The 26593-nt window shown below is 40.7% G+C and overlaps 1 protein-coding gene across 8 annotated transcripts in view; it reads left to right on the top strand.

The window, feature by feature from the left end:
• The window catches only part of ANKRD44 (ankyrin repeat domain 44), a 286713-nt gene that overhangs the window by 192819 nt on the left and 67301 nt on the right, over nucleotides 1-26593 (top strand). For 4 of the 8 annotated variants that reach the window (XM_044768524.2, XM_070508287.1, XM_044768520.2 and 1 more), the window contains 6 exons: nucleotides 7791-7873; nucleotides 8992-9109; nucleotides 11084-11152; nucleotides 13497-13637; nucleotides 15542-15622; nucleotides 19102-19213. In XM_044768524.2, coding sequence (XP_044624459.2) covers nucleotides 7791-7873; nucleotides 8992-9109; nucleotides 11084-11152; nucleotides 13497-13637; nucleotides 15542-15622; nucleotides 19102-19213 — 604 coding nt within the window. The remainder of the gene's footprint in view (nucleotides 1-7790; nucleotides 7874-8991; nucleotides 9110-11083; nucleotides 11153-13496; nucleotides 13638-15541; nucleotides 15623-19101; nucleotides 19214-26593) is intronic. The other 4 variants (XM_070508289.1, XM_070508285.1, XM_070508291.1 and 1 more) reach the window with 1 other exon arrangement.

The following is a 26593-nucleotide window of genomic DNA, read 5'->3' as shown; positions in this document are numbered from 1 at the left end:
TTATCCATAGGTTTGTTATGAGGATTAAAGGACTTAATTGCATGTAAAGCTCTCAGGTCTATGTTAAGATCTATATGAGTGTGAGTTATATAAATATATCTGTTAAGATTATTAAAGAAGGTAATCCATGTTCACAGCTCTTTGAACAGTGCCTAGCACATAGTAAGCTATCAATAAATGTTAACTGTTATTTTATTACTTAATACTATGTAGTAGAACCAAGTTAAAGAGGACCTTAAATGCCTGAATAAAGGGTTTAGCCTTGATCACAGAGACTGTGGGTAACAATAACCAAAGTTTCAAGAGAAGAACAATATGAGGGCAGTGTAATATTAGCAATTCTGTTGTGTTTGCCCAGAATCGAATTGAGAATCTTGCTTGAGAAAAGCCAAAATTTAAATGATCCAGGGAAGGCGTGGTGGGTTCCAGTGACCTTCTGGGCCCTCAGTCTAGTGGTGAAGAGAAGAGCAACAGCAGATGACTGCGGCAGTGTGAGGTTTGTTATGACGGGGTTTGGAGCAGCCTGTGGAAACCATTAGGGAAACACTGACTCTCTGGGTTCCACAGATTAGCTGACAGTTCAGCAAGGAGTTTGTCAGGTGGACAGAGTTGTAGGAGGTAAAAATATAGAGGGGGAAGAAAGGAAGGACATTCAGGCAGAGGGAAGACTATTTACAAAGGCACAGATGTGTGAACGTGTTCAAAGCAGCTTCCCAAGGCTGGATTATCTGATGTGTGTCGGGGAGGGGGAAGCAATGAGGTGGGAAGGCCGGAAGAGCCACATCTTGAAGGACCTTGCATGTCCTGCTAAGGAGTTGGATTCCATTTGGAGGCATTCGGCAGCTGTTAAAGAATTCTAAGTGAGTGTAGAGTAGGTTGTGTCTCATGACCCCACTGGTGTGTAAGAAAGATCGCTCTGATAGCAGTCCAGACATATTGGAGGTGGTCCAGACTACAAACGCTTGGCAGCCTCTTGCCAATGTCCAGGGGAGAAGAGGTGAGGGCTCAGGCTTAGGACAAGGCTGAGGGCGACAGAGGAGGAGCATGCTGACAGAGTAAGAGCAGTGAGGGGGTCTCCTTTCAGAAGGGAAAGGAATAGGTTCAAGCCAAAGGACCTTTTTTGACCGGGACTTTGCAAGATAAAAGCAGCAGCTCAGCTTTTGTGGAAAGAGCACTGTGCTAGGATTCAGGAGGCTTGTACCGGACTCTGGAGTTCCCAACCACACCCTGGCTGCCCAAAGCCGGAGAGCATATATGCTTAGTGTTCATTTAGTAGAAGTAAAAGATCAAGGCACAGACCGGCTTCACCTTTGATGTGTTAATATTTTCAGGGGTATTTTTCTTTCAACTCTGGGTTACTTGGGGAGTTTTAGCCAAATAACCATGAATTTCTGATTTTCTTTCAGATTTAAATCAGTTTGAAGGATATAGATAAACTGGCCCCAATACTTAACTTAAAGTTTCCAAAAGACAAATTTAACTCAAACAGCACAAAGTTTATTTCCTTGTAGTTATTTTGCCTTCAGTTTATGCAAACACATAGCATGTGGCAAAAGTGCCTTAGAAATGGCGTTGTTGTTCAAGTAGCCTTTCCTTCCACTGACTGTGCTGTGTCCTGCAGATGCCGAGGGGGGAAGCATTGTCCCAGCCTCAGAGCCACAGCTGCTCTCTTTTGTCACGACATATCTGGGGATAAGAGTGTAAAACAGTGGTTCATTAGACAGCAACCGTGTGTGTGTGCGCATGCACATCTGGCTAGTGTATGGGAGGGACATCACCTAAGGAGAAAATACCAAAATGAGGCGGAGGAGATTAACTTTGCTGAAGGACCCCCAGAACATCACTGTTCCCCTGGCTCCTTGTAGATCTGTGTAGGGTAGCTTGTGAAAGAGGAGAAAAGCAGGCCTTTCCTTCTATAAATAAGTGAATGAATAGCATTTATGAAAATAACCCATATTCATTCATAAACAATGTGGCCTAATGTATTTTAAAAGATCTCTGTATGACAAGTTTTATGGTCACTACTTTATTATGAGTTTATTTGAATCTTACTCTCAGGCCTTGATGAATGTTCTTTGTTACTCTTTTTGCTTCTCTCAACTTTAAGTCAGAGAACTTTCTGCAACTTGGCTCAGTGCTCACGCCACTTTATGTGGTGTCAAGCCCTTTGGGGTTTCTTCTTTAACCTTTTCAGGTTGGGGCCCTGTCTCTAGGATTTTAATCTGTCTTCTACCTTACCGATTATGCTCTCACTTCTTCTTCTGCCTCAACTGCAGCAGAATTAGGGTATTGTAGTTATGCAGCCAACTGGTTCTAACATTCATTCATTCACTAAATGTTGAAGGCCTGTTAAGTGTCACCCACTGTGTCAGGTTCTGGGGTTACAGAGGTCCCTGCCCTCAAGGAATGTGTAATCCACTGGGGGCAAGAATTAAACAAGCAGTTACACTCATGCATGCTAAGTGTGATGCCAGAACAGTCGCTGGGTGCCACTGGGACACAGGAGGACGTATCTGGGACATAGCAGGGTAGGGAGGGCGTCTGGGAAAAGCAATGGTTAGTGGAGACTGCAGGGTGGGTAGCGAGTAGTTAGGTCACGGTATGGAGAGTCTTGCAGATCCCCAGTTTAGACTTAAATTATTTTTATTATAATGTTACTTGAATATGTGTAAACATAAGACTACATAGAAACTCCTTAGGCTTTTGACCCTAATATATCAATAAATCCAAAATAAACCCAAAATGCTTGCAAACAACATTCATGTTAACTGCATAGGTTAGCAATAGCAGCAAACATTCGTGAGGGCTTTCCCATGCTAGGCACACTCTGAGGGGTTGCATTTAACTGTCACAGCACCACAGGGTAAGTGTCATGATTATCACCATCTTACAAGTGAAGTAAATGAGGCACAGAGAGGTCCAGTTACCTGCCCAAGGTCACAGAGCTAATGGGGAGTGGAAATGGGACTCTATCCTTGGCCATCTGGATCTGGAGCCTCAGCTCCTGAGCACAAGACTTGCTGCCTTTCTATGTAATGGGTGATGTGATAGTCTGTGTTTTGCCAACATTAAATCCCCATTTACGTGGCGTTATGGTCCTGGTGGCTAAGGTGCTGACTCTTTAGAGTTCAGTTCACATGTGGGAGTGCAGGTTTTGCAGTGGCTTAAACAACGTGGTGGGACAGTAAACTCATCACACAGCACAAAGGCCTTTATTCCAACTCCTGCCAAATCGTTTGCATCAGAAGGCTCAGTGTACTGCGTTTTCATTGGCTCTCCCTAGGTTCAGATATCATTCGTGTGTAAGCCCACCTTTATTCTTTTCTCATTGGTCCCTGCCAGTTAAAGTAGTACACAGCACCAGTGCGATCCTAAGTACAGACATGGGTGCGGCAATTGGCAGAGGGACGTAATGATGAGGCAGTTGTTCAGATGAGTCAAAATATGCTTTTATGCCAATTGCTTTAGATTGTCATCAAAGGAAAAGACAACTTAAAAATTCTCACAGAGAACTCCTGAAAGCCCAAAGATATTTCAGCGACCCCCAGAGATGCACTAGTTTGAGAAAGGCCATGAGGAGCAGGGGAGAAAGAGAGTTTCAGGTGGAGGGATCTGCATGTGCAAAAGCTGGGGGCAGGACAGAGCCTGGCTTGTCCAGGAGGAATGGACAGAAGTTCACTGGGATTCTAGAATATGTATAGGTTAAGCAACAGCCAGGTCCAGAAGGGATGTCATAAGCCATGTCAGAGTGTTTGGACTTGATTCAAAAGAAACCCCTGAAAATGTCTGTAGGTTGCAAAGAGCAAGGACCAGGCCTCGTTGTTGTAAGTTACACCTGAATGCCTGTAACTTAGGGGTGCATAATAAATACTTGAACAATGTAGAGAAAATTAATAAGAAATTGATTTTTTGATTTGGGTTGATCGGTTGAGTAAAGGTCATAAAATCATTTGATGATCAAAGTCATCAAATAATTTTTTCTTGTCCACTCAGTGGGCAAAACCAAACGAATGTCCCCATCCCCAGGAGAGTTGTGAGATCAATATTGTAAAGGATTTTGAAGCATAGAAAGATACCAGACATGCCAGCTGATCAGAATTCATCTTGGCTTTTAAGGAATCATACATCTAAGTTTAAGGAAGCACAACCTGATTACGACTTCAAAACTCACAGACTTCCTATTACCCACCTAAGCTAATGATAATCACAAGGACAATAATACGACTAATACGTGGTAAAGGCTCACCATGGGCCAGACACATGAATTTAGAATTTAGCACTCTGTGTGCATTATTTCAATTAGTCCTTACAATTTCTCCTTAAGATCGACACTCTTATTGTCTTTATTTTCTGGATGAGAGAACCATTATGTACTTGCTGAGGATCAAATTGCTAATAAGTGGCAAAAGTAGGACTCAAAACCAACCCATCACCTTAACCACAGTGTTCTTTACCCTATGGCCTAAGGGATGGCTCTAGAAAAGACTAGATGTGGGAAGGGCAGCCGTGTCTCTCTGATGCCAAGGGGAAAGCCTAAAAGAACCTGTATTCTAATGGTGCAGACGCCCTTCACTCCCCTCGGATAGCTCTCTACAATTTATTCTGACCTCATTTATTCTGAAATAACTGGGTTGGAGACGCCAGCTAACAGCTAAATTAGAAATAGCTAATACAAATGTGTTCCATTAATTTTATGACTGGTCAAATAAATGTAGTAATTTAACTGGAATTGGTCTCCTCTTTCCTGTAATTTATTCATTGTTAAGTTTAGGGTTATCTGACGTCTTAATTCTTGATCTCCCCTACGTATACCTAACAAAGTAAAGGTGCTGCTTCTTATTTGACTGAGAGAGCCAAACCCTAATATTCCTGCTAAAGGTTTTATGATCCTTCCTTTATAAGTAGTCTTACTTTATAACAATAAAGGAGTAATTTTGAAATGCATGAGTCATTTCTAAATTGATTCAGAGATTCTGAATTTTGCTTTTATTCTCTTTCCAATCTTGGACTGATCTTTAGTCTTCCTTTTGAACTGTAGCGTCGTATTCAAGTTCAAATGCCAATAGTACTTCAGTCTAAATTAATATGTTTTCAAAACCTACACTGAGGTGGTGACTTTTTATTAACTATGAAAGAAGAGTATATATCAGGCAGCTTTTTTGCTAGACCTTTTAGAGTAGTTCTACCTCCCTTATCTTCTCAGGTTTATAAGTAACAGTGAAAAAAATGAAATAATTAACTAATGTAGAATGTGATGAATTATCTAAGGACAGTGTTAAGGTGGCAGAGTTGATGAGAAGTATTGATGATGAAGGTTGTGGAATATGTTCCAATACTGTTACTGTTACACTATCAGTTATACTTTTTATGTTTTTGCTGATTGGTTTCTTATAGAGTTGGATGCTATTTTCTCTCATTCATTTGCTTGTATCATTTTATATAAAGATATAGATTTTATGTATCTTTATAAAATATATATTATATACTGTGTGCATATATACACATATATGTGTATATATGTGTGTACATATAATAATATGTACATAATGTATATTATATATAAAACTTTAACATTTATTTTTTCATATAATATATATTTGTGTGTATATATATATGTGTGTGTAAGTTTATTTATATATATATATATATATATAAAGAATGAATGAAGAAGTCTCAAAGAATTCTTGAGAAATCCAATCCTTGATTTCAGGCATGTTGTTTCAGAAACTTAAAACTGTCCTAGAAAATATTCTATCCATTTTCCTCTTTCAAATGTCCAAAGATATTTAATCATATATTTTTACTTTACCTGCCCAGAACAAATAAAATGGTTAGGTAGAATCCCATTAGCTTAAAGTTCCGTTTAGTGAGGAGCTGTTAAAATATGTAATACATTTAAAAAATTACTATGTTTACTGGCATCAATAAAGAGTCATATAAGTAGCAGCATAAATAGAAAAGCTCCTCTCCCATCCCCCAACTCCCTCTTCCTTTTCATGAGCATCAAGGTTGTCACTGATGCAATTGCTTTCCAGAATTTTTTGTAAATGGTGAGGGAGGCAATTACAAGCAGTTCTCCTCCGCGTGGCACTGCCCGGAAGACGGGCAAATTGCATCTCTTGATGGATGCCAGCTATTATACGCGCTGGGTTGGAAATCTCCATATAGGGAAAGGAAAATGAGCAGAGGGAAGACTAAACAAATACACCAATAAATAGGAAGGAGTTTTCATGGAAAGAGAGAGGTGGTTAAATGCTGGCAGACTCAAATTTTGCAAAACCCTGAATACTGTGAAATATCTATGCATATGTGTATACATTCACACATTCATGTGACTTCACGTACGAAGTTATTCACATCGTAATAACTTTTGACATAGCAAATAAAATTCATGTATCTGAAGCTTAACAAATTCAAATCATATGTGTTTTTTTATGAAGCGTAGAATCTGAAAATGGGCCACTTTGTGTTGGAGAAGGAAATTAGGTAATTAATCTGCAGATGTAAATAGACATACTTGCTTGTGTTACGCAGAGGATTTACAAAATCTGAAATATATTATCTGAATATAATGAGATGTTATGAGAAGTGATCACTAACATTATAAATGCTTGTAAGTACCCAGGAACCTCCCGATGATGCTGTTTGTTGTGAACTACAGTTCAGCACACAGCTTTGGGTCCTTGTTCGAGGAGAGGTGATAGGCAAGAGGAGGAGGATTTAGTTCTGAAGGCAGAAAGCACTGCCATCAGAAGGCTGCCATCCCCTAAGCGTTCATCCTGGGGACTGTGTTATGGTGGGGGATCAGTCTAAAAAGTCCTTTTCTAGATTCTTTCTCTAATACTGTTAGGGAAAATATATTAGATTTCTGAAATGGATGCAAGGCAATGTTTATTACTCCTAACTGCGTTTTTGTGCCTGGTATCTTGATGTGGGTTAATGTGCAATATAAAAGTCTATTAGGAAGCTGAGTTTCACCTGTACAAGGTGAACATTAGTTTTTATTCTCATCCAAAGTTTTATTTTCAATAATATAGTCATTATTAACTTAGCAAAGTGCTTGGCACATAATAGGTCAATAGTAACTATTTATTTATCAATTCCAGGAATAAGATTGCTTTTGAAAGTTGAGAGTTTGTCTTGTTATCTCTGGCACTTAGGGTAGTATCTGATGCTTAGAAAGTGTTGAATAGATGAATGAATGAATAAGACACAAAATTGATGAGCTGAAAGAAAAAAGAAAGGGAAATTAATTTTAAATAGAAAGAGTCACTGTTTATATGAAACATTTTCTTAAAAATATACATTCCTGGGGCTGGCCCCGTGGCCCAGTGTTTAAGTTTGCGCACTCCGCTGCAGGCAGCCCAGTGTTTTGTCGGTTCGAATCCTGGGCGCGGACATGGCACTGCTCATCAAACCACGCTGAGGCAGCGTCCCACGTGCCACAACTAGAAGGACCCACAACTAAAAATATACAACTATGTACCAGGGGGCTTTGGGGAGAAAAAGGGAAAAAAAAATGAAATCTTTAAAAATATATATATATATATACATTCCTGTTGTTATTGGCTTTAAATTCTGGTTTAGGTTGAGGGTTTTATTATTTTAAGGTGGAAAATAATTGCGTAATTATTTCTCAAGTGGAAAAATTACTGAATTATTTCAGCCAAGAGTTCCTAAGTGAGGTGTGGTGGATTTAATTTTCCTCTGAGAACTTCTAGAAAGGTAATCGTCCTTCTGCATGTGTCTTGAGATCTGCTACTGTGAGCTGCTCTGTTTTTCCTCCTCAGGTGTGGAGTCCATAGCATGTTCCCCCTACATTTAGCCGCCCTAAACGCTCACTCTGACTGCTGCAGAAAGTTGTTATCATCCGGTAAGTAACTCCATCCCACAGCTGAGGCTTCCTGGTCCTGTAAACGAGCCCCTTGGCTTCCAGTGTCTGGTCAGAGTGAGCGGCTGCCTGCACTTCATGTCATTCATTACCCGACTTGGCAGGATGAGTTGCGTCCACAGCTAACTGCGTGTGACAGCTCCCAGCAGTCCTTGCTGTTGAAGCTGTTTGCATGTCAGTATTCCTGCCCCAGAAGGAGAGTCTTGTCTGCTTTTCAAGTTAAAGTTTTGGGTGAGGCAGAGTGAGAGGCAAGCAGGGACGGCCCTGGCTTAGAGGAAGTTTGTCACAGGAGAGAACATTGTTGAGGCTTAAAATGGTGGCCTAACATTTAATATTTTTAACAAGGGAAAAAGGCCAAATCCCCCATGTTTCAATGGTAGAAAATGTCATGTTGCCTTCCTACTCCGTGGGCTCTGACAAATCACTACAGTTGATCCCCTCCAACTAGGTTTAATTTTTACTTTTTTAACGCGAGGCTATTTGGAACCAAGAAATTCTTTCTGGTGTGGCGCTTTGCTAATCTTTCTTATCGCGGCTTCTGCCAACCTCCATGTATTAAGAAGTTCCTGGCTTTCAAAGATGATGGAAGTCTGCAAGGCAAAGATTGTTTGTGAATTAATTCAACAGATATTCTAGAGGCATTTTTTTTCCCTTTAAGTACTTTACCTATTATTGATTCTGCTTTCACTGCTTTTGGCATGTTTAAAAATAATCCCTGCATGGAAGCATGTTTCCCAAATCTTAAGCCAACTGAAAGATAATAACACACTTAAGAAAATATCTATTCCAGCATGTGAAGATTCCTCCTCTGCCTTCCGTGTTTTCTCCATGTGTTCTGTCTGCCTGTCTATTGCCCTACTTATCTCAAATTGGTTTCATAAATTTCTATCCTGGGATTGAAATATGGGGCTGTGGTTCACCCAGGGCTGAATGTGAAAATAAATTCTTCTTGACTTCACGGTTCTTCCTATAAAATTGCCAAGCTTGAGCAGTTACCATTTGTTTCCATGACAACCTCTGTCTGACTACAGTTGCTTGCGTTCTGGTTTTTCTACTAACTGATTTTTCTGTCTCTGCAATGTTTCTTGTGGTTTAACTAGGACAAAAGTATAGCATAGTATCCTTGTTTAGTAATGAGCACGTGCTGTCTGCAGGCTTTGAAATAGACACCCCAGATAAATTTGGACGAACGTGCCTTCATGCTGCTGCTGCAGGAGGGTGAGTAGTGAGCAATTTCATGACTACTAATTCGTCTTGATTGACTCAAGTTGTCTGTGAATCAAAGGCAACTTCCTTAGTAAAATGAGTAAGAATCATTTCTGCCAATACCAAACATGACTATGTTGCATTTCTAGATCACTTGTGTTTTTGTTCTTCCAAAGAAAAATTGTTAGTCCATCTCATATAGAAAATAGTTTTTCTTTGGTTTTCTTTTCTCTCTTTTCTTTTTATTTTTTTTAAATTTCAGATTTTAAATTTCAGATTTTCAGCCTATAGACTATGTGGTACCTCCTTCACCAAAAGAAAATAGAGATTTGTTCCTAAATTTTTCCTTTTTGTTGCTGGTAGGTGGGTGATGATCAAGCAAATGCAAGATTGAGTTAATTCCTGTTCACTAACAGACATTTTTGTCCCTATTTCAAAACTGATTTTTAAGCTTTTCTAGTGACTAAGTGTGAACCAAGGTCAAGAAAACCCAAAGGCTAGGCAAGAAGTGGCTTAATCCTTCTCTTTTTTTTTAAGTTGTAAAGATAGTTCTTCATCAGATACTCTTTTCCATATTAGCGGTTAGATTAAGGCTCTGATCAGTGTATTGTTGATTTATGACCACCCACTGACCAAACATGGCCTCTCTCGGATGACCTTGTTTGGGTAAGGTGTTGGTTCTTAACCAATTTCCTAGTCCTTAAGGAAAGCAAAGCTTCTCCATTTGTCATCTGTATGTTACCAAAGGCATTACCTATTTATCAGAGGTGGATTGACTGTGAAGCTGTGAGGCCCCTTATTTGCACGGTTCCCTTCTGAAGTCTTGTATCTAGTTTTTATTCATAATTTTGTATTTTTTAAAAGACCCTCCATCTCCCTATCACATCCCCACAGGTCGTATGAGCTTTATGAGCCTCACAACCTGGATGTGTCTCTGCTTTTGATCCTTTAGCTTCATTCAGTAAGAGACAGGTGCTCTGTGTCAACCGGCATGCTACACCAACACAGAATGGTCTCAGAGAGTTCTTATATTTTATGATTGAACCAGCCAGGTTTCTGAGAAAGGTGGCCATACAGGGTGCATGTGGGATGGGGAGAACCCTGCTCAGGTTTATCATTAATGAAATCATTTCTCTTATTAAAATGATAATAAAACAGTAAGTCCTAGGCCACTTCTTAGCATCCCAAGTTTAGAACAATGATGGCTGATTGTCTCTTTTTATGGCCACATTTTAAAAAATATCAGACCTGTACAGAAAGTGGCAACACACTATTCTGGATTCATGTCTGAAACTCCCATTAGAATTAATGTTTAGCTACATGCCCTTCAGTAGGAGAATTTACTTCAATAGGTCCTTTTCTCTCCACTAAATGTGATTTATTGCTTCTGCAAATGACAAGGAAGCTTTGGAAGATCACTGTGCTCCATTACATCATTCTCAGCCCTGGTTCTGCACATTTATTTACCTAGATTAAAAAGACAGGGAAGTGCAGCTGTTCTATTTTCCATTAAGGAGAGTCTGGGTCGAAAATGCTTATCATGGTGAATTCATTCTGCTGTGATAAAAGGTAATGCTCATCCACTCTGGCTCATTGTTTAAAGGTGACATGAAATTATTATAGCTTTAAGGGGTTGTTTCATAAACTCTTGATGGTTTTGAAAGAAAATTTAGGATAAATGAGGAAACCATCACTGCAAAGTTTAATCATGTAATAATCATTACATTCCTTAGTCATGGAATGAAAATGTTTCATCAAACTCTTTAATGTATTGATTTATTAGCTTTGAAAAAATGGACTTTGAAACTTTAGATTCTTACAGTATGGCATTACTCTTATATGTTCATGTTATTTTTTGTGCTGGCAGAGTTTAAAGCTGGAGCTATCATTTCCCCTCTGTCTGCATTCTGCAAAAAACAGCTCCTTCTGAAGATAGCCCAGCGCTTGACCTCTACCATCTTAATGATGTTTTCCCTGTCTTTCTAGTAATGTGGAATGTATAAAACTCTTGCAGAGCAGCGGAGCGGACTTCCATAAAAAGGACAAGTGTGGGAGGTATGTAAACATGGAACTCTGCTTCAAATGCCTAAATAAAAGGAGCAGGGAGCAGTCTATCTGGAATCATGTTATGTTGAAATGGTAAGCAGGGAAACTAGTTGGGAGAGCTCCCATCCTCAGAAGGAAACTCCTTCTTGTAGGGAAAGCACTAGCAAAGCAGGCACGAGCCACCAGGAAAGCATCTCCTCTCACAGCTTCTGTTAGAAGGGCCAGTGGTCTCTCTTCTCCTTCCAATTTTTGTTTCAATATCCTACATGGATATAGTTTTAAAAATTCTATTTGTAACAGAGTAGAATGCTTTAGCCCACCTAACCGAGAATTTGATCACAAGATCTGGACCATTTTATTATATTCATTGAACATTTGATCTTGGGATAAATCTTTAGACATGTTTACAACATTAAACATACACACACACACACACACACACACACACACATACATAGCTAGTAGCCCCTTTGGCTATTAGGCTGGGTCATAGAACTTTTATTACCTTAATGGTCCTTTGCATAGCTAAATCATGCCATAATACTTGCTGGTCCATGGATATATATATACATTTTTAATTTAATTTAATTTTTCCATAGCATCTCTCTAACCCTCCCGTCCACATGCATCCTGGCTCTTGGAGTTGCCACAAATTTCTCCTCTTACCAACCTACCTGAGACAACTGCTCCTCCTATTTCCAGATTTATGTTGAGAGACACCTCCCTCCCCTCTGACAGGGCTGCCCTCCTCTCTGCTGCCCTAACACCCTCCGTACTCCATGACTGCAGCACACCTCGCACTGTCTCGTGGACTCTGCTTGACTCTCTCCTCACCTGACTGTGGGTGAGGACAGGGACTGGTCTCATTTTCTCTTTGTCTCTGGGCTCTGCCGCATTAGGTTGATACCTAATAATTTTCATACTTTTAATTAAAACATAAGCAATCCAATATGTAAAATACTCATAATTTGCTTTTTTTGGATGAAAGAGGAGAAAATCAACTCCTAAGAGAGCGCATAAATTGACTACTAATATAAAATAGTGGTACTTGAAAATTGAGAAATAGTTCTTGAGATAAAGTTACTTTATTTCTAGTATTCTATTTGATTATTAGTCTCTGAATATTGGCTAGGCGTACCAGATAAACTGTTAAGTAATCGAGGACTAAAAGTAAGTAATATAAAACAAATTACTTCATATTTCTGCAATGCCTTCCCCTTGACAAGGTGCTTGTATTTTCCAGATATTACTCACTTGGGTTCTTCCGGTAAATCTGTGAGAGATATGGAGATGCTTATTATCCTTTATAATAGATGAGAAAGCTGAGCCCAGAGAAACTAAACAAGTTATATATGTACACGGAAGTTTAGACCCAGAATGGACCTTAGGGGACAGCTGCTCAAAGGTCCTTATTGAAATAAAGATGAGGAACCCCAGGCCTAGGGAGTGGACCTGGTTTGGCTCGGCTTTCAGGTCTCCCCAGACCAGATCCCAGGGCTTCTAATTCCTTGTGCATTTTTCTCCCAAGTAACCTGCATCCCTACCTTCAAGATGCTTTCAGTTCAGTAGAGAAGATGAGACAACACCAATAAAGTCAAGGCAATGTGTGATGGGAGCTCAAGAGAGACCCAGACAGGAGCCACACAGTCTCAGACAAAAGAGAAAGAGAACTTCTAGAACTTAGGAAGTTTTGGGGTTTTGGTGGTGGAAGCTTTGAAGTTGGTGGGTGGAAGTGGTTCAGGAAAGGGCATTCCAGGGAAGAAAATGCCAGAGGGAAAGGTAGAGGAAGTGTGAACATGCTCTGGAAAAACTCAGTCATTCAGTTTGGATGCAGTAATGGGCTCAGCTAGGGGAGAGAGAGAGACTTTATAAAGATAGATGGGGACCAGTTTGGGAAGGTCTTCAATTCCGGACTACAGAATCAAGACTTTGCTCAGTGGGGAGGACCGAAGGTTTTAGAACAGGGTTGTCACATGTGGGTACTGGACCTTAGAAAACCCAGTTCTTCATTCATAACAACTAGAAATTCTATGGGAGTTTGATTAGAGCTAAGGAGGCCAATAGGGATGGTATTGCAATAGTCCAAATACGCAGTAATGTAGACCTGAACCATGATAGGCCCTAGGAATGCAAAGAAAGGATAAATCTGCAGGTGGGTGGCCTTGTCTGAAGCCACTATCTTTGTAGCCTCAGTTCCGGCTTATAAAGTCAGAGGAGGGCATTCCCTTGGCCTCCACACTCTGAGAGCTGAGGAGCTTTCCACACCCCTAGGGGTACTGCTGTTGATGCTAGTGCTGATGACGGGTCTGTTTTTCAGGCCGAATGAAGTAATAAATTGCTGTTTGTTTTTCAGGACCCCTCTGCACTATGCAGCTGCAAATTGTCATTTCCACTGTATTGAGACATTAGTAACCACAGGGGCCAACGTTAATGAAACAGATGACTGGGGACGGACAGCTTTGCACTATGCTGCTGCATCAGACATGGATAGAAAGTAAAAACAGCCTTGGTCATGTTTCCGCTGGGGGTAGGGCTGGGAACGGGGAGGGTTTGCTCATTTTTCTTCATACTGCCTCACAGAAACTGTGGATAAAGAACCTCTCTCACCCAGACCCAGAGAAGTTGGAATTGCTTCATCCCTAGCCCCAGTTTTCCCATTCTCCTCTCTTTATGTTTGATTATTACATCTCTGCACAATTACTCCCCTTCTCTGTTCTTTGGGTTGAATGCCAAGCGGAGATGTCAAGCCCAGGTCTTCAGTTCATTCAAAATCTGTTGTAATTTATCTGGTCATATAAAGCAGTTTTCATCATCACCACTTAAATGCTTCATTTGCTGTAAAACTTACATTTGCTGATATATATGTCATGCGTCAAAAATATTCATCTATGCATAATCCCAATAGCCTTCAAGCGCAGCATCACTATGTGTAAACTAGGCACTATTGTTCCAAACTGGGCGTGAATGCTCTTTCAGGAGCTGGAGGGGAGGGAGTTGGTTGTCCTGGACACTTTTGGATTCTAGGTGGCTAGGAATGGAAAACAGAAATAAGTGAACCAGTTCAGGGGAAAAGTTAGGAGAGGCACCCACAGTTAATGAGATTGTTCTCAGAGACTTAAGGAGCAGGGCCCCCTTCATAATAATACTTTTTGATAACCCTGTTTGGAGAACTGTTGAGTTATTTGCTGCCCTGTGCTGTGGAACTGATTCTGGGGCAGTGCTAACTCCTTTTCTCATAGAGCAATGGCTTTCAAACATTTTAGACTGTGACCCACAGTAAGAAATACATTTTGCATCATGACCCAGTGCACATGCTCCTCATGTGTATTTTTTATGTATATGTGTGTCAAATGGAAACAAAAATTTCCTAAAGCCATGTATACTTTTACTATGTGTGATGCATTCTGATATTTTCTTTTATTTCATTAAAAAATAATACTGACTGCAACCCACTAAATTGATTTCAGAATTCAGTAAAGAATTATGATCCATATTTCCACAGTTTGGAAAACACTGCTTGCTTTTCTCTTCCTATTTATATAATATTGGCCAGTCCGATGTAGCATGCAGGATCCCGTAGCCATGCAGGTGATTAACTCAACAAATGCATACCGAGCATCTTCCATGTGCCAAGCTCTGTGCTAGTCCCTTGGAATAGAATGGAGGGGCAAGTCTCCATCTGTTAAGAGGTAGAGAAGGAATCCAGGATGATGAAGAATTACCCTGGCGGATGAGGGGTGACTAGGACCCCATTCCTGGATAAATGAGATGCTGAGCTGCCAAGGAGGCAGCAAGGAATGTGGTAGGAGTCAGAGAAGTTTGAGCTAAATTGCCTCCTTTTCACTTGGGGAGTTTAGGATATTTATGGAAGGATGGACTACTAATTTGTCAACTAAATCGCTGATACCTGGGTGGAAGTTTTAGGAAAGTCATGTTCTCAACTGGATTCCTTGGGAGAGAATATATTTACTGGGATGCCTTGGAGAGGACCAGGAATATCCTCAATGAAAAATCAGTAGTGCTCATATCTTATGGGTTGGGAGAAAAATCGTTGAGATATAAATTGCACCCAAGTCGTTAGCAACTTTGACATTAAAAAAATTAATTGTAGGGCCTGGCCCTGTGGCCTAGTGGTTAAAAATTCACATACTCTGCTTCAGCAGCCCAGGTTCACGGGTTCAGATCCTGGGTGCAGACCTACACCACTCACCAGCCATGCTGTGGTGGTGTCTCACATATAAAGCAGAGGAAGACTGGCACAGATGTTATAGCCCAGGGCTAATCTTCCTCAAGCAAAAAAAAAAAGAGGAAGATTGGCAATGGATGTTAGCTCAGGACGAATCTTCCTCAGGGAAAAAAAATTAATTGTAATTTTTTTCTTTCCCTTATGCTGAGAAGTAAGACTATCTTAGGAAATGCCCATGAAAATTCAGAAGAACTTGAAAGAGCCCGAGAACTGAAGGAAAAGGAAGCCGCATCGTAAGTTTCTTCTCAGCTTAAGCACGAGATGCACGTACTGATGCTCTGTCTGCTTCTCTGGGTTGCCATGTGGGCCAGCCTTACTATTTTTGGGTTTCACTTGGGGTCTTGAGGAAGTTATGTGGACTTGCTTTAATGAAGAAGAAACTGTTCTTTTAAAACATCTTTCAATTACGCTATTTTCACTCAGGGAACTCTTTCTAAAATTGTCAGCTTTGCCTGGACCATCACTGTGATTGGTCAGAGATTTTTATGACCAGGTGTCTTAAATATCATTTCTGACTCTGCTGTGTATCATGTGCCTCAGAGAACATAGTAAGCCTCTTCTCAGGGCCTTAGGCTCTCCTTTTATGGCCTGGGGATAACTATTTAGCAGATTCTATAAATAAATGTTTTGAGATTTTAGTGTGAAATGCACCAGTTGTACTCTCCCTCCCTCCCTAAAACACACACACACACACCACAAAGCCACGCACACATCAACTTACAGATAGCCCCCTGCTTCCTGCAGACAGCTTCTGTGGCTTCTGACAGGGGCTTAGCTATTACTGTGATAGGGGCTGGAATGACTGCCATCACCCAGGGGTGTTGATACATGGGGAGCTCTAATGCTTCATCCTCTGAGAGTCCTTCCTGCACCACAGGTCACAGTGATGTCAGTGCAAATAATCTATAACCAATCTAGAAATCAAAATTGGCTTGAGTTTATTATGAGCCAGATCTGAGGACCATATAGCCTGGGAGAGTCCTTTCACAAAGGAAAGGAGCACTCCAAAGAATTGGGAGTTGACAGAGTGGTTATAAACCATCAAAGAGCATGTGTCACCTGTGATTGGAATGTCCCTTTCACAACAGTCACGAGACTGCTTTGCTGGCGTAGCATTTCACACAGCAGTTGATGAACACAGCAGGTAGCAGGTCTGTGGTCTCGAGCTGGGTGGTCACAGGGTGCAGCAGGCCAGCAATCAATCCTTAGTTTAGGGAGATGCTTATCCTTAAGGAAATGCCACTGTGAGGAAAGTTACATCCTTATCTTTAAGGGCATTTGTTCTTGTCTTTGGGACATAGTAAATACTTAAAACAGATATACAGTGCATGCTCAACGCCATGTCAGGCCCTTTTGGAAAAACAAGTTCAGGCTAAATTAGTTTTACACCAAATGACTTCCTCATATACTCCAGTGTAGCCTATTGCTTGTCATTTGTTTATCAGTGCTCTGCCCGGTGCAGTGCCTGGTGTGCAATTGATGTAACTGTTTCCTGAGCAAGTGAACAAATGAGTGAATGGTGCCCACACTTGGTGTCCTGCCCCTGGACCCGGTGGATGTAGTCTCTAAGAGTCTGCACACACACTGTCCTTGCTTGTTTATTCTCTTCTGTGGTCAGAGGAACCAGTTTCTCTGTGACCTGAATGCCGTGTCTACTCTGGGTCTTCCCGCTGCTGACCGGGCTCTCCGCCCGTGTCCAGACCATTGTGGAAGGGTGTGGTCAGATAGCGTGCCCCAGTGCAGGTGTGGGATGTAACTTTCACTGTTGCCAGGGTGGGGGCGGGAAACACAGCTGTGAGTAAAGCAGAACGACCAAGGTTTTGCCCTAATACTCCAAAATTAAAATAATGATATCAAAAGACTAGAATTTTAAGCTACCTCAGAAAATGCTCCCTTCTCCAGGAAACTGCAAGCTTGCCCTGGGCCAGAGCAGCCCTCTGAGGGCTGATGGAGAGGGCAGGAGAGGCAGGAGGAGGTGGGGGCCGGTCTGTCTGGGAGCTCTTCTCTGCAGAGAGAGGCTACTCCCTTGTCCACATATTCCCCTGACCTAATGTGCATCTCTGGATTTTGCAGCTTAGGTGCCAAAATTGCTAATCAGGGCCCTGGGAGGAGAAAAGATAAGCACTCCCACTTAGAGCTGGAATTCATTTTCCTTTAAAAAGAATGTGGAGAATATTCAAATTCTGCAGTACCGTTGTGATTTCTAATAGTACTGTTGGTAGTATAGTGCAACTCTATTCTGGGTTAACCAACTCTTTGGGAGCAATTCCAAGAGTTTTCCAAATTACACATTGAATGTGTCAACTGGTTTTTAGAATGTAATCCCTTCAGAAGCCGGGGATTGTGTGTCCACTAGAAAGCTATTTCTATTGAATGATTTTGTTTAAGGAGCCATATTTGGTTTAAAATGAGTCACACCTGGGATCCTGTCCATGGGCATTTAATTACCAAAATAAAAAAGGACTTCCTTATAAGGTGGTATCAGCACTCCAATAATAGTTTGATTTATTATGGAGCATTTTATGGATAAATCGCGTGATATGTAGGTATTTGGTATAAGAAATTTATGCCTTTCATCTGTTTTTCTAGAAATAAAATATCTGTTTTAATTGTCTTTATATGGGATTTGTGATATGTCTTTGTATGTGATGTATTACCCCTCTTGTCTTGTGCCAAAAGATAGGTAAATGTCATTTTAAAGTTTTTGAATAAACTATAGAAATTTTCCGTTGGGAAATCTTATTTACTGTACAGGCTTATATTTAAAATCTTAACATTGTGATTTGAGTATGAAATTGAATCAACTTGGCCTTGTAAAGGACGTGCTTGTCCCACTGTCACAGAAATAAAATGGAACTTATGGAGTACGGTGCCTCGTCATTCCTTTTGTACCAGCAGGATTCTTCCATCTGCAATAGCCCGGAACAGAACTCATTACGTCCCTGAGTCCTTGTGTCCTGGGGTTTGGGGCTTTTTAGCAAAGGTGGAGCCATGCCCCTTCCTCTAACCTATTGCAAAGATTGTGGCTTTTTCTGAAAAAGTACAGCAACTTTGTCAGAAAAGGCTTTTAAAAGTTATTACTTAGTATTTTATTCTAGTCTATATTCCTAATGGTGCAATTGAAACCTCTTCCTTCATATGTGGTTCCTGAATTAATCTTTTATATTTTTAAAATGTTTATCCATTCCTTTTATCTTTTATATTGTTTAGGCTATTCTTGGGTTCTTTTGTTTTCTTACTCTTTTTAACTTTCATTTTCTAATGTTTTGATCTTAGAGTCTCCAACAGCAAGGTTAAAAATAAAGCCCCTCTCTTGGGGTTTGCCGTGTTGCAACGGCCTGATCACGTCTTTGTTACATTTGAGACTTCATCTTTTGAACATGTAGCTCTGTCTAAAACTTATTATTCAGTAATCTTGATGACAGATATGTTCTGTACCTAAGATGAGAAGGAAAAAACCTCAATTACCCTCTTATTCCTAAAGCCTTTCCTGAATTCTAGAATAGCTATTTTAAGCTGAAATAAAAGAGTGCTACAGAAAACACACATAAAACTTTCAGTACATAAAACCTCACTGCTGTAGGATTTTTAAGGAAGCACTTAAACTCACAAAGTGCTTTGTGGAGCATTCATAATAGGAGGAAATTTACATTAATTATCCCTTTTGGTCCAGATATATTTCTAAAATAACACCTCATCTTTCTACTTACAGCTGTCTAGAGTTTCTACTTCAAAATGATGCAAATCCATCTATCCGGGACAAGGAAGGCTACAATAGCATACATTATGCTGCCGCCTATGGCCACAGACAGTGTCTGGAATTGGTGAGTTATTTTGTCTTGTTTTGTTTTCTCTAACACACACACACACCTGTACCTAAACCTGGAAATGCTGGTCGTATTTCTCAGCAAGTGACCTCACTGCCTAATTAAGTCTCCACTAGAAATATCCTTGAAGATATTCTGTGGTAAGTGATTAAATTGTTTCACTTTACCATGTTTAGGTCTCTTTGTTCCACTTCTGTCCAGCCTAATCTCAGAGCTGACAGACACTTAACTCTTTTGTACATTAATTTGAACTGGGAATGTTAGACCTGTGTGTGGACATAGTTTGGGTTTTAAAGATAATTTGGATGTCTCAAATAAACTCAGTATGTATTTCCGGCAGCATGCTTAGCACCCCAGTATTCGATAACAGTGTTGTAAGATGAGTTACATGGCTGTTAGCGTATGAGTTTGTCATGGTCCCACATTTGTAGTCAGGGACAGAAGTTGACAAGGGTACCACAGCAGAATTTACTGGAAATTCCAAACCACTAATAATTTCAAACCTATAGTGATCAAGAAACACCTGGAGTGTTTCAGAGGAGTCTGAAACTCTAATTCAAAGGCCAAAAGGGACCATAAATATAAAGTAGATGAATGAAGTGAGCCCAGGTATAGAACAATAGGGAGTGGTGGGGATTGTAGCAAATAGGAGGACATGTTCTGTCTAAAGGGAGAAACAGCTAGTCAGTTCCAGCTGCTTGGCAGGTGGAAATGCATACCCAGGGTTGCCAGATCTCCAGTGTTTCAAGAGAAGCTAGAAATCTAGACTTTTTTATGTGAAATTTCCTGTTTCCAAAACACTAGGTGTGCTAGGATGAACAAATGTGGGCTTGTGGCTGAATCCTGCCTGCAGGGCACAATTTGCCATCTCCTGGGCATCGGCGCCTTGGTTCAGCTTCAGCAGGATACATGGGGTATCCCAAAGTCACTGTCTCTCATCCAATGATAGGCACCATCTTTGCTGACGGGACTCCAGTTCTTTACCTTGTCCCTTTAAAAGGAGGAATCCTACTTTTCAGGGTTACTGGAACGTGTGTTTGGGGAAGCACTTGCACTTTATCAGCTGCACAGTCTGTTGAGAAAGGCATGAAGCAGAAAGTCGATGAGCAATGGTGTCAGTGCCCACGTAGAAATGACTGATGATGCCTGAGCTGTTTCTTTTCCCTTTGGTTTTGCTACTGCCTCTAAGTGGTTCCACTTAGGATCGTTCTTACTATATTTCTTTTAACTATGGATGTGGGAAAATGTTCATAAAGGTCACCCAACTTGGAAATAAAAAGGTGATCATTCTAGTGTTGGTGAATCATACCTACCTTGGTCATTCTTGAAGACTTTGAAGTCTTCTTTTCTGTGGTTCTTGTGGATGCTAAGGATTTCCTTGTTTGACCTAGGGGATGGCATTTTTCCCCCTCTCGTTTTGATTCCATTGTAGTTCCTCTTCCAGTTACTGTGGCTGCGTAACAAATCACCCCAAAAGTAAGTGACTTAAAACAACAGTAATCACTTATGAGCGCCCGCTGTTTCTGTGGGTCCAGAATTCAGGAACGGCTTAGCTGAGTAGCTCTCGTTGAAGGTCTCCTGTGAGACTGCAGTCAGACAGTGGCTGGGGCTGGCATAATCTCAAAGGCGTCTCCACTCATATGTCAGTAATCTGGGTTGGAAGATTCAAACAACTGACATTCCTTGGGCCCCTCTCTCAGTCTCTATATGGTTTCTTTATGTGGTTTTCTCTAGCATGGGGGTTTCAGAGTAGCTGGATATCTGACTTGGTGGCTAAGGCATCTGCCCAGGAGAGAGGGGGAGAGAGCAAGAGTGAGAGTAAGTGAGAGAAAGAGACCATATCACTTTTAATGATCTAACCTTGAAGGTCACACAGGGTCACTTCTGCTGTGTCTCTTCATTGTGGCAGTCACAAAACCAGAGAGTGCGGTAGACTCCACCTTTCAAAGGAAGAAGTGTCAAAGAAGTTGTGGGCATATTTTAAAACCACCCCATTCCATGGAAAGATGTAGGAAGCCAGTGATTCATAGCCTCTATAAGATGGATTTTAATGTAGAAGCACAAGCGGCCAGGGGGCAGTCCCTTATCTTATCGATGAGCAAAGCAAACCACAGGCGTATTAACTGGTGTGTCCAGTGATGGCTTTGGTCTGTGGAAGAAGGAGGACCATGAATCAGGATTCCTGATTTAAAAAAAAAAAAGTTTACCGCACCATGCTGCCTTCCATTGCAGGCTAAAGCTCCAGCACCACCCAAGGCTTTTCAACATAGAGCGAAAGCTTGGTAGGAACTGGTTAAGGTAGAAGGAAATATCACTTCTGCCTTCTAACAGCAGCATTGCTGTGGAAGTTGATTAGACCTATAAGCAAATAGGACTTTGTGTTTAGATGCCACATAAGAAAGGTTCCTCACAAAGTGTGTGTGTGTGTATGTGTGCAGCAATCAGTGGCAGAGGGAAGGTTTACTACCGTAACTCCCCATTATGAGCATGCATTCCAAAACGTGCATAAGCCACGGCTGTCTTTAATCCGTTTTCACTATGAAAACTGTGTGTTATGCTTAGACGTATCAACTTTTATTGCAAAGTTTGCTTTTATAGCCTTAATAACTTGTGCTGTTTTAAAGTACTTTGATGAGTTATCTTTAATCCCATAGTACGGTAACTCTGAGAATGATTATCATGTAACACCTTCTTTCTGTGTAAATGATATACTACTCATTATTTTCGTTTTTCAGGAAAGCCGCCTCAGGGCCGTTATTTCTGTTATTCAATGAAAAGGTTTTCTGTCCACAAGATTTCACAGGTTCTTTCTCATAGTGAAATTACTCCTGTGATTAGATCAACACTTGCCCTGTGTAATTTACAAAGAGATGATTATTCTTGGCAATTATAAGACATTCAAAAGCAAGTAGGGGGAGGTATTAATCGATCTTAATTTGCACCGTCAGCAGAAGGGTACCAGATTGTCAATATAAATTGGTAGAAATGTCACCATTGTTTGCTTTTAGGAGAGAACTTCAGTGGGTCATTTATAACACAGATGGAATGGAAATTCTCATTTTCCTGAATGATTATAGTTGGATGGAAAGTTCCATGTATTTCCATTTTGGAATGCATCCTAAAATTCCTCTTGGGCGTAATTCAACTAAGCAAAGATCCTAAGCAGGCTATAAGCATTCGTGTACTCTACCCCCTCCCAACCAAAACAAAACACGTTCCTGGGCTCTCCCATAGGAGTGGCGTCATAGAGCCAGACCATTGCCAGTGTCTTATCCCCACTGCTGGCTCACCCAGCTGGGAATGGATTTGGGAGTGGAGGGGACCATCACCAATGGCATTTACTGCGTGTTCACCACATAACAGGAATTTTGCATACACTACACCCTTCAATTATTTTTTTCTTTCAGTTTCGTTGAGATATACTTTCTTTACAGCACTGTATAACTGTATGACTTGACTTACATATATTGTCAAATGATTACCACAATAAGTTTAGTTGACATCCATCATCTCATATAGATACAAAAAAAATGTTTTTTCCTTGTGATGAGAATAAGGCCTCTGCTTGATACAAGAAGTGAGTTTTTTGAGGGGCATCTTTTCTAATTTATATTCTCTCTCTAGGAACACAATGCCCTCCTATTCCTTAAAATTCCCATTTCTTTGGGTACTAGACATTAGGAAAACAAACCAACTAACCGATACGTCCTAGGAGGTACGTTTCTAAGACTCACCACTGCCATACCAATCTTCTCCCCCATCTCATGATATAAATACCCCAATCCACATCGAGGTCCTCCTTTTAACAAATTAGAAGAGGATGGGTGGCCATCAGAGCCAGCTGATTTGTGAGGCTGGTAAAATTTGTCTTTTACCTCTCTTTCCATCTAGTTGAGCAATTATTGTAATTATGATATCATTAAATATGTATCATTAGTTTTGATGCATATTTTGTTTGACATTTAACTTGGTATGCATTTACTTGGCGTTCACGGTTTGTGGGTCTTCTCTGTGATCATAAGCTTAGAATTTATAAACTGTACTTTGTGTTCAATCTGTTCTGCTATAATCAAAAAGAAACAGAAATTATCTAGTTGTTTTTACTCTACTTCTCTTATATAAACTTATACGGAATTTATTCCATGAGCAAAAATCTTCTGGAAAGCAGTATGAACCCCTTAGCCTTGATAGAATAGCCAAGGATCAGAATTCTGGCAAGTCTGCCTACTGAGGCCAGTATTCTCAGCTGGTCTTGATCAAAGATGTATGTACTATGTGTGCAAGCAAAAATCTGCCCACAAATGTATGCTGAGAGCTGTGATCAGTCATATTCAATTGGGCTCAAAATATCAAAGCAGAATGGAGTAGACTTGGCTAGTACAGCATCTTGTGTCTGAATAAAATTTATGTTTGAGTGAAGTGAGGGAGTTGGTGAAGGAGAGCTCTGTGCCTCCCTTTTCCTTTATCTGGAATGCATTCTTACTGACTCAAGAGAAAAATCAGAGAATCATGCCCCTATTTGGAATTTGTGAGTTTGTATGGGCATGCTACTTTTCTTTTACAATATTAAAGATTTGCCTGTGAACATAAAGATCTCTGTGGCTCTGTTATTGAAATGGAAAAATGTATTTGCCAATATAATTACATAAATTGCCTATAAAAATTTAGAAAGATTATTTGAAAAATGTAGGCCTCTGATAAAATTCAGTCCGGGAGTTTACAGCGCCAAGTCACTTGGAATCTGGCTGCTGCCCTGGGATCTTCTTCCCCTTTCACTGTTATGAGCTAACTTGAACTTCACTCTGAGAGTACGTGGGGGTGACAAATGCCCCTGCATGTGTATTCTAGGAGTTTCTGGGGTTCTCTGAAGACAACTATATCTTGGGCAACTGAACACTGAAATTATGCCGATTTCAAGCAAACTATTCAATCTTTTGGGTTGTTTCTTGTGTTTATCACAGGACTTTAGGAAACCATTACAAGTTGGCTCTGTATAAGATGTACTTTCATTGGCAAGGTCTAATTAAGCTTCTCAAGACTAAGACAGCAGGATATAGAAGAGGAGTTAAAAAAAGGAGAGAGCTACTAAGCAGTCTTCTGAAGATGAGAAGATGAAAACCCAGAAAACTTGAACCCCAGCCCCAAACCAGTCTCTGATGGCTTTTTTCTGTCCCCAGAAGTGCCACTAAGAGATGGACCTAGGGGTGCACACGGCCTCCTAGCAGGCAGACTTCCAATGGGCAGTAGAAACCTCAGCAATGCTGGTCTTGTTTTTTCTTCTATTTAATTCAGCCAAAGAGAAACAAAATCTTATGAGGAACTCTTATTAATGGGGGGAGCAGAGGGGTGGGCACAGATATTTGATGCTGCTGGCAGCCTACTCACTGCTACGGATATAAATATAAGCCCAGAAATTTTGGATCAGAATTTGGATGTTAGTCTATGCTCAGAACAATGGGATAGACAATATTTTATGACAAAATGTTCCATTTATTTCTTTGTAATATAGCAGAAAAAAAATTTTTTGGCTTTACCATGAGTGAATTTGGCAATTGATGAAAGAACCATCAAGAGGATGTATTAAAATAAACAATTTCAGTTTTACATTCAGTTGGGAGCCCAGGGCTGTGGAGCCATTGTTCCTACATGTCGAAGTATGACACTAGTGTTTCAATCCATGGCCCCCTTACCCATTTAAGAAGTTGAATATCAGAGGGCAGCTTTCTTTGGAGATAGCTCTGCTGAGAATCCCTCCCACCCCCCATGCTTCCCTGCCCCCATAGCAGGGGAGAAAGGATGCTTTCTCCTGATACCAAGCCCAGTGAGAGAAGTTTCAAGGAGATTGCTTGGATATCTGATGTGTGTCCCACGCAATGAAGGGCCGAGTGGACTGGCATGTGATAAATCTAAAGACTAAGTGGCTCTGACCAGAGCTTGCCTGCCAGGAAGTTAAATAAAAAGAGGGCTATGTTTGAGAAATACTCCACCCCCGCCCCACATGGATGGGTCAAAAGTGTATGTTTCCCAATATCCAAATGTGAGCCAAGGCAAGAGCTGGCCTGGAGTCCTCCTGGATCCCACGCAAGACGGCTGCCTGGAAGAGTAGGGAGACCAAGGATGCCTAGTGGGGAGAGGGGAATGTAAACAGAGAGGTGCATTCACCAAGGGAGAGGGTACTGCAGGCAAATGGCCCCAGTGATGGCGGCCTGCCGGAGAACCTAAATAAACATCCCAGAGAGACAGTTTTAAACATCTGACCTGGTCAGAGAATATCACTGCCAGAAAGTTGCCAGTCACTTAAGACCATTGTCCCTGTCCCCTTCTCTGTCCTCCTTTCCCTCTCCCCTTCAGTCTTAGGGGGAGCAGAGGCAGCCAATGAGGGGAAAGGAGGAGGAGAAGCCCTAAGCTGGGGAACAGGGAAGTCAGCCTTGTCTCCTTCCCCGCTGCAGCCTTTGGGGGAAGCAGAGAAAAGCTTCACCATTAAACAGTGTTCAGAGTTTGTGATTACTGTACTAGAATAGACCTATTAGCTCCTGACATGAAGTTAGGTTTGTAACTAAAGTGCCCAGAGAACTTTCTATTATTTGTTGGAGATTTTATCAGAGACGGCCTAGGGAAAAGGAGAATAAGGTTATTGTTTGATTACACCCCACGATTCACTGGTTCAGTACAAAGTCACACACGTAGAGTCACGGTTTTAGGAAAGATTAATGCCGAGTTCTGAAGAAAAAGAAACTATTATCCTTTAAATATATGTGAGTTTAAATATCAGCTTTACAAGACATAGGTTCTAGTAATGCCAAGCATTTATCAGGTGCCAAAAATTGTTGAACAAGTGAAATACACTTGTGATGATTAAGCCTGATAGTGGTCAAACTTAAATGCTAGTTTATACGTATTGTGGTGACTGCCCTGTTTGTTATGTAGATATTTCATAGAAGACAAAGGAGAGAGAGGAAATGAAAATTTACATTTCTGTGGCTTGACCTTTTCTTTAGATTTGATTACTTCTCAACACCAATTCGTTTTATTGCAATCTTCCTCCCATTTTTTTTCTTCTTCAAGATCTAAAAACCTATACTAAATTTGTCAAACTGGTATGAAGACATCCACCAAATTAAAACCACACATGTACATTTTCTGTAATTTCTTCCAGATAGATAGTGAGCATTAAGGGGCTCAAAGAAGAGGAGTTATTGCTCCTGATATAGGAGCTTCTAAGGACTCGATACAGGAGAAACGGAGATTTCTTAAAGAGAAGGTAGTTTAAAAGTTAGCATTAAAAAAAAAAAAGATAATCTGGCCTTCCTTCCCTCTTTTTGTCCTTTCTTCCTTCCTCCCTTTCTTTCTACTCAGTTACAAACCCATTAGGCAGGT

The sequence above is a fragment of the Equus asinus genome, chromosome 4 (genome assembly GCF_041296235.1).
Source record: "Equus asinus isolate D_3611 breed Donkey chromosome 4, EquAss-T2T_v2, whole genome shotgun sequence".
Lineage (NCBI taxonomy): Eukaryota > Metazoa > Chordata > Mammalia > Perissodactyla > Equidae > Equus > Equus asinus.
This window is presented reverse-complemented; position numbering and strand designations above follow the sequence as displayed.